Source organism: Sinocyclocheilus anshuiensis, unplaced genomic scaffold (genome assembly GCF_001515605.1).
Source record: "Sinocyclocheilus anshuiensis isolate Anshui unplaced genomic scaffold, SAMN03320099.WGS_v1.1 scaffold1393, whole genome shotgun sequence".
In the NCBI taxonomy this organism is placed as follows: Eukaryota; Metazoa; Chordata; class Actinopteri; order Cypriniformes; family Cyprinidae; genus Sinocyclocheilus; species Sinocyclocheilus anshuiensis.
The window spans coordinates 603,047-611,377 of NW_015548343.1; the positions used below are offsets into that span (position 1 = coordinate 603,047).

Here is an 8,331-nt window from a genome sequence, read left to right on the forward strand (position 1 = left end):
GATTAGCATTGATTAACATGCTCAGGTGTGTTTGATTAGGGTTAGAGCTAAACTCTGCAGGAAAGTGGATCTCAAGCAAACTCACCAGACCTGAACCCCATAGAGAATCTATGGGGTATTGTCAAGAGGAAAATGAGAAACAAGAGACCAAAAAATGCAGATGAGCTGAAGGCCACTGTCAAAGAAACCTGGGCTTCCATACCACCTCAGCAGTGCCACAAACTGATCACCTCCATGCCACGCCGAATTGAGGCAGTAATTAAAGCAAAAGGAGCCCCTACCAAGTATTGAGTACATGTACAGTAAATTAACATACTTTCCAGAAGGCCAACAATTCACTAAAAATGTTTTTTTTATTGGTCTTATGAAGTATTCTAATTTGTTGAGATAGTGAATTGGTGGGTTTTTGTTAAATGTGAGCCAAAATCATCACAATTAAAAGAACCAAAGACTTAAACTACTTCAGTCTGTGCGCATTGAATTTATTTAATACACGAGTTTCACAATTTGAGTTGAATTACTGAAATAAATGAAATTTTCCACGACATTCTAATTTATTGAGATGCACCTGTATGTGTTACATAATTGAAAATAATAAACATAATATCTTAGGTAATAATAATAATAAAATGCGCTAAAATAATTTGCAGGCACTGATGCATTGTCATTTACACAACTGATATATACATATACTTTTTTTTTTTTTTTTACAAAACAACCAATTTAATCTATTTATTATGTGTGGTACAGCATGAGCCAAAACCGGTTTATCATTGTCCTCTTGCACAAAGCCTTCATGCAAAAAATTATTCTCTCTTATGTGAGATGATAGCAGTTTGCTGACATGATATCTTATCCTGTTTTAGATTAGAACACAATGACATTTTCCTGTAATTGATTGGTATCTGTAAAACAGACGTACTTAATAAGAAAATAAAATCATCTATAAAAAGAAGCCAACAATATATGAACATATGTATCCATGTTTTCTTAAGTCAAAAGTGTTCTTAATTTACTAAGCATGAAGTTACAGCTCCATTTTAAGCATTACAGTGCTCCTTCCAAATGGGGTGAATGTGAAGTACAGTGATACAATGGTAACTAGAGATAAATGATAAGCTTTTATCCTTGAATCATGCAAGCCAAGATGCTTTTTAGTAGCAGATGTCTTGTTGCATAATAATGAAATATTAATTATTTATTAAGCAACAAATGTCTTGTTGTATAATAATCCATGTCAATTGAAAAAGGTGCAGCACTCACTCTTGAAGGGGTGAAAACTTTATTGATTAAAATTACGTTTCAGCCGTTATCAAGGCCTTCATCAGATAACAAATAAAGTTAAATTAAAAATTAATCAAAGTTTTCACCCATTCAAGAGTGAGTGCTGCACCTTTTTCAATTGATATGGCTTTTTTGGTTGCACCTCCTCTCAGTAATAATTGCTGCATAATAAAATATTAACATTTTTGACATTAACATCACTGTCTCACTTTTTATGACTTGGTCCATCTCTCTTCTGCCTTTTGATTATTTTGGTATTACCATAATTCAATTGTGTTTAATAAAATAACATGTCTTGATATCCAAATACGACATTGGGTCTGTGCTTTCACTTAGATACCTCTGACTAGAACACCTAAACCAATGAGCCACATTCATAGTTTTTAAATTATAGCACATCTTGTCCTTTTGGAACCTTAATCATGCAACGTGGAATGAAAGACTGCGATAATCAACAATCTGAAGAGAAGAACTTTGGACACAGGCTGCCAATTCACCTGTTCATAGTCACATTATGGCTATCAACATGACTGTGATCCAAGGCATATAAATACCAGCTGCTTCCAAACTCTCATTACAGAACACGTTGGAAAATCTGTCTGGTGTACTGTCCAAAAACAATCATGAAGTTTGTGGCTGTAATCCTTGCTCTTGCTATCATTTCAGGTAAGAGATCATCAACAATGCAAATCTTCACAAATTCAAAAGAGTTTGCAGCAGAGGCTGAAAGTCTGATACGTATTAGAACTTGGATTACTTCAACAGATCGTTTGAAAGGATTATGTGATGGTTTTCATTGTGACCCTGACAGTACAGATGATGTGTGTACAACAATGCTCTACACTACCAAATATTTGACCTGTTAAAGAATAGTTGTGCTCCATTCTGACTTGCAGGCTGCCAGGGGAGCATCCTGTTTCAGGATGACCCAAAAAGCCACTGGGAAAAGGCAGTGGATCAGTTCTGGAACCATGTGTCCGAGCTGACCTCAAAGGCTGAGGAGATGAGGGATAACATCAAAGCCACCCAGCTCGGCAGAGAATTAGAGTGAGTAAATGCTACAAAACATTGCAGCAAAGCAAGTATTTGAGAAACTGAATCTGTAAAGATGCAGAAAAGGCTAGACTGATCGAAAATTGAAGTCTAGAGTCAAGAAAGCTGATTTATGATATCGAAATTAATTTCTTTGCAGCACACTGATCAGTGACACCATGATGGAGCTGCAAATGTACAAAGATGACTTGCACTCCAAACTGGGCCCTTATGCACAGGAGACTGCCAAGAGATTCAATGAAGATCTGCAGCTGCTGGCCAGTAAGCTCCGCACACACATGGAGGATGCTAGGGATCGTGTCAATGAATACACAGAAGAGCTCCGAACCATTGTGGAACAGAACGCTGACGAGGTCAAGAACAGGGTCAACACCTATGCCAAAAAACTAAGGAAACGTTTTAATAAGGACATCCAAGAGATCAACAAGTGAGTGACCTCGTGCATATCTTTGCTCCACCTTTATAAAAGGTATACTACCGTTCAAAAGTTTGGGGTCAGATTTAAAAGAAAGGGGGAAAAAATTACTTGCATTAAACTGGTCAAAAGTGACAGTAAAGACATTTAAAAAGTCACAAAAGATTTCTATTTCAAATAAATGCTGTTCTCTTGAACTTTCAAACATTAATAAGAAGAAATGTTTCTTGAGCAACAAATTATAATGATTTCTGAAGGATCTTGTGACAAAAAAAAATATGAATAATGATGAATTTGCCTTAAAATGCATTAAAACAGTTATTTTAAATTGTATTAATATTTTACAATGTTACTAATTTATTGTATGTTTGATCAAGTAAATGCAGCCTTGGTAAGCATAGGAGAATTCTTTCAAAAACATTAAAAAATATTACCAACCCCAAACTTTTGAATGGCAGTGTAGATAGAAAACTGAATAATGTACTGCTTTTCTATATATCAGTGTTGACAATGCCTTATTGACAATGACAGTTTAGGGTTTAAATTAATTACTTTAATTAAAAGATTCATATTTTGATTTTGATATTTTTATTACTGTTGGAGGGGAAATATGTGACCCTGGAGCATAAAACCAGTCTTAAGTCGCTGGGGTATATTTGTAGCAATAGCCAAAAAAAACATTGTATGGGTCAAAATTATTGATTTTTCTTTTATGCCAAAAATCATTAGGATATTAAGTAAAGATCATGTTCCATGAAGATATTTTGTAAATTTCCTACTGTAAATATATTAAAACTTAATTTTTCATTAGTAATATGCATTGCCAAGAACTTAATTTGGACAACTTTAAAGGCGATTTTCACAGTATTTAGATTTTTTTTGCACCCTCATATTCCAGATTTTCAAATAGTTGTATCTCGGCCAAATATTGTCCTATCCTAACAAACCATACATCAATGGAAAGCTTATTTATTCTCTTATAATTATGAGATTATGTATAAATCTCAATTTCGAAAAATTGACCCTTATGACTGGTTTTGTGGTCCAGGGATAAGATAGGATATGATAATATGTTTAGATTAAAATGTAAAAATCTTGTAATATATTAACAAAACTGTAATCAATAACATAGATACGCACTTTTGTGTTTTTAGATCAAATAAAAAATCTAATAAACTTGTATTATGTACATTTTATATTATTAATATATATTTTATGTAACTTGCATATATATAAAGTTACAAGTAAAATACTTATCTATAAAAAAAAATAAATTTTGAGCAATTTCTTTGTCTCTTCTCTGATCTAAAGGAAAATGACAACATACTTTGAGGAGGTTCGCTCTCGTGCTGCTCAGAGTATGGAGGATGTGAAGGATCGTCTCGAACCTTACTTCACCTCAGTGCATCAGCGTGCTGAAGAGAAGCTGACAACTCTGGCAGATCTACTAAGAAGCCAGGGTGAAGGAATAAAAGAGAAACTGGAATCACAAATGCAGGACCTCAAAGAAAAAGTTGAGAAGAGCACAGAGAATATGCGTAACACAATTCAGGAAAAGGCAGAGGAGATACAAAATTGGTTTGAGCCCTATGTGTCTCAGGTCCAGAAGCAACTGGAGACAGTCATGGAGGGCTTGTAATATAAATTAGAGGATTAACGTTTTCCCTAAACTTTGCTTACAGAAATTAAGGTATTGGAAATGTAAAAGTAATGAGTGAAATATACCATTAGAACTAGGGTGAATTCAGGTAAAGTGGGCCACTCTTTGTAATACGTGTAAATTAGATACCTAGATGTTTTTTTTTCTTTTCTTTATTTCTTTTGTTAACTTTAAGGTCCAGCTATAATATTTCAATTTGAATACAGTTCATATAAAGTGTTATTTGCAAGCTATATACCAATAAACATTTTGAGATCATGCACTCCAGACAAATTTCTTTTCATGTCAAGTGGGCCATTCCTTATTTATCAAAAATTATTTTGCATCTTAATTAAAAACACATGATATATTAACACATATTATCAGACAAACATATTTAACAAACCAAAACTTATATAACCTATAATTATATAGGTTATGAGTAAAATAAATCATGTTTAAATCCTTGTCTCAATTCATGCGTGAAATTCCAAACAACTGAAAGAACATGTTGTGTTGACCTTAAATTTTATGAAATCTGAATATCAGAATATTCAGAAATCAGAATATTGATAAAAAAAAATAAACTCTACAATATATTAAAAAATGTGACTATAACACAAGCAACAACAAATAGGCAAAAAAAATTAAGAGCATCATTTAAAATAGTAACCATATGTAAACACTTTAAATGAACTTTAATTGTGTTCATATTTTAAGCTTTATATTCTGCATCTACATTTTGCTCCTCTCAGCCTTTCTTCACTCCACAGATTTACCTTCATGCCTCGACTTCCTTTCTATTTTCTCTTTCCTTTCTTCCATCTCTGACTAGAATTTCCTGACTGCAGTCTCATTTCTGTTTTCTAAAAAAGTAAATTACACATGTCAGCTACAAAATAACCAGAGAATGTCAATTTATTTAATTAAGTTGAGTATAATTACTGAAGGTTAAAGTTTAGCCCACTTTACCTGAATCCCACTGGCCCACTTTATCTAACATATTCAGCCAAAGTGGGCCTGCAATATTTAAACAAGAAAACTAAAATATTTAAAAAAGAATAATTTTTTTACATTTTATTTCGTTAACTGTAGTAACAAACAAAGCAGGAACTGTCCCAATAATATTTGTTTCAATTTAGTGAGCAACCTTATAATTCTTACGAGCTGAACAAAGGTGCAGCACTCACTCTTCAAAGTTCAAGCTTTATTAATAAAACAACATGACGTTTCGGCCGTCCAAGGCCTTCATGGACAGCCGAAACGTCATGTTGTTTTATTAATAAAGCTTGAACTTTGAAGAGTGAGTGTTGCACCTTTGTTCAGCTCATATGTTTTTTGATTTTTGGTTGCACCTCCTCTTCTGTTGGTAGAGCACCTCTTTTTACATTGTTACAACCTTATAATTCAGAATTAAAATCTTATGCCGAAGGGTTTTCTACCTTTCACCATAAGGCAGTCCTCCTTTAAGGTGTGGCCACACCCACCAGTGTCATATTGCATCAACCAAAACTATTTTATCACTTAGAGAAATAGTGTCCCTTTAATTAAGAACCATTGTTATGCTCTGAAAGTGTACATCCATTGAGCACAGTACAATCAAACTTAAATGGCCCTCTTTACCTGAATTCACCTTACGTGGATGTAACTACAAATGTAAGCTATATAATATAATGTTCAATAAAACCAGCATGTACCAATGAGAATAAATATCCTGGTAAAATAAACTGTCTGTGTATAACATGTTTAAGGGCCAATGACATAACTTATTTTTGTCTGAATTGCATAAGAAATTACATGATAAACATGTTTTAATTTCTGAATTAATGTCATTTTCATATTTCTGTGGGTTAAAAATGTATAGGTCATGTAAAAGTCTGTACTGTCTGGATAAAAAAAAGGTTTGGAATTTTTTGGGGGAAAAAATGTTAGCATGAGAAGTAGGCACTTTTTTATTATTATTCTTGAAAATCAACTGTGCTTTGTTTTAAAATACTAGTACAAAATAACACTTTATAACGTTTTTCAAACCAGCATAAAACATTTTCAATTTCAAATCTAAATTCTAACCATTTAGAACGTTAGAACTACATTTCTCCTTTTTATTTTACATCATTATTTGTCATTGACCCATATAAGACATTACGATATATTTTGTGGGCGGTTCCAATTCTATAATATAACAATATTTAACTTTTATGTACTCCCCCTACAACACAGTAATAAGATCCCGAGAAGGGTCCCACACCACACACAGACCTCTCGGTCTTCCGGTCTATTACGGATGTTGTTTGGATACACCAGGACCCCACAACAGACCACCACGAGGAGCATAAGCAGATGTATTAAATACGATAAATAATTACACGACACTGATATTCATACAGTAGCAACGCTCTGGGATTAATGGACACTCGTAAAAGCCAAAAATAAATGACCGCGCGCGAGCCAGGAATTAAGCCACACCGACCACATCGGTGAGTGCACGAGCCCAGTTTTCTCCCAGCGGCTTGATAATTTTTCGTAATTTCCAAAACTGGCCTACGCGAACTGCTTTATAGTGTTCATCGAGCAGATGACGACTGGGGCTTTAACAGGGAGTCCATTTAAATAGTGTTTCATGTAAATTTATATAAATGCTGTAAGGTTTAGTTTGCGAATTAGCACACAGCTAAGGTTCAGGCGCGACCAACTAACAAACAAACACAGACAAACAAAACCTTTGAATTAAGTTACAACATGAATACTATTTGTGCACTAACGTTAGTAGTAAACGCTTTTGAGGAATATTTTATTGTCGAGTGCACAAAAAACTCGGAACTGATCCTCCCCCTACCTTGTTTTGCAAGTAATTTAGTGACGTTCATAAACATTTATCATACCCCTGTGCTTTTAAAATCTAGAACTAACAAAATAATCACCTAGGGAGTTGTGTTTGTCAGGACGCATATTTAGTCCGAGTTGTTTGTCTCAGTGTTTGTTAATCGTGTATATATAAATTTAGGTAGGGAAACAGAAAACTATGAGCGTATACAAGTTGGCATTAACAAATATATAATTATAATAATCATAATTGTATTTGCCTAATTAATAATTAATTATCCGTTTGCTGACTGTAAAAAAATACTGGAACTTTTAAAACGGAGTAGAAATTAAAATTAAATGGATGGACACAAAATGTTACAAATCTATGCCATAGAGGTATGTCAGATATGTTTGGGCAGTTTCAGACTTGAGGTTATGGGGATTCAAAGTAAGTAATTTAAAAGAGAGCGTTATATCTTATGCAGCAGTCAAAATGGTAATCTTCAGGTCTTGATCAAGCAGTCTTCTATTTTTGTGACAAATAAAATATTTAGCCAAAACTAGATTTTTTTTATATTAAAAATTCATAGTAATTGTAGTAAACGTTTTTTTATCTATAAAATATGCTCAAATCTCGACTTTAAAATGATTAATAATGTTGAAAAGAAAGGCACAACATATATATATATATATATACGATAATGGAATGAAATGGAATGAATATGCATAAAAATATGCTCCTTTAGAAAACATTTCTGCCATGTTGTCATGTTTAACACTATATATCATGCTTTGCCTGGTTTGTGTTTGACAACAGGCTTCTTTGCTAAAATATTGGCACTTAATGTCTGAATGAAATCAGACATCAATTAGCACAGTGATTTGCTCATAGGGAACTCTGTCTTTAAACTAAATCTAATATCTAAGCTTACAACTAAATCTAAACAATTTTCCCCCCTCACAGGCATTTCATAAGAGCATTTTAACTCAAATAAATCATTTGGGTACCATGGATGGCGAGTTACCACCATGGAATAAACATGGAAGTCATAACAGCAGGATTCCCTATAATACTGCAGGGGAACATCAGGAGGTAGGTTACAGTAATTATATTTCTGTACATTATGATAAAGTA

The 8,331-nt window shown here is 33.5% G+C and overlaps 1 protein-coding gene across 1 annotated transcript; it reads left to right on the forward strand.

The window, feature by feature from the left end:
• The first annotated feature begins 1,849 nt into the window (after positions 1-1,849).
• LOC107656622 (apolipoprotein Eb-like) lies at positions 1,850-4,442 on the forward strand. The gene is made up of 4 exons (XM_016444536.1): positions 1,850-1,950; positions 2,181-2,331; positions 2,477-2,764; positions 4,064-4,442. Exons 1-4 carry the CDS (start codon positions 1,908-1,910, stop codon positions 4,389-4,391), a joined length of 810 nt encoding a protein of 269 aa, XP_016300022.1. The 5' UTR covers positions 1,850-1,907; the 3' UTR covers positions 4,392-4,442.
• The last annotated feature ends 3,889 nt before the right edge of the window (positions 4,443-8,331 follow it).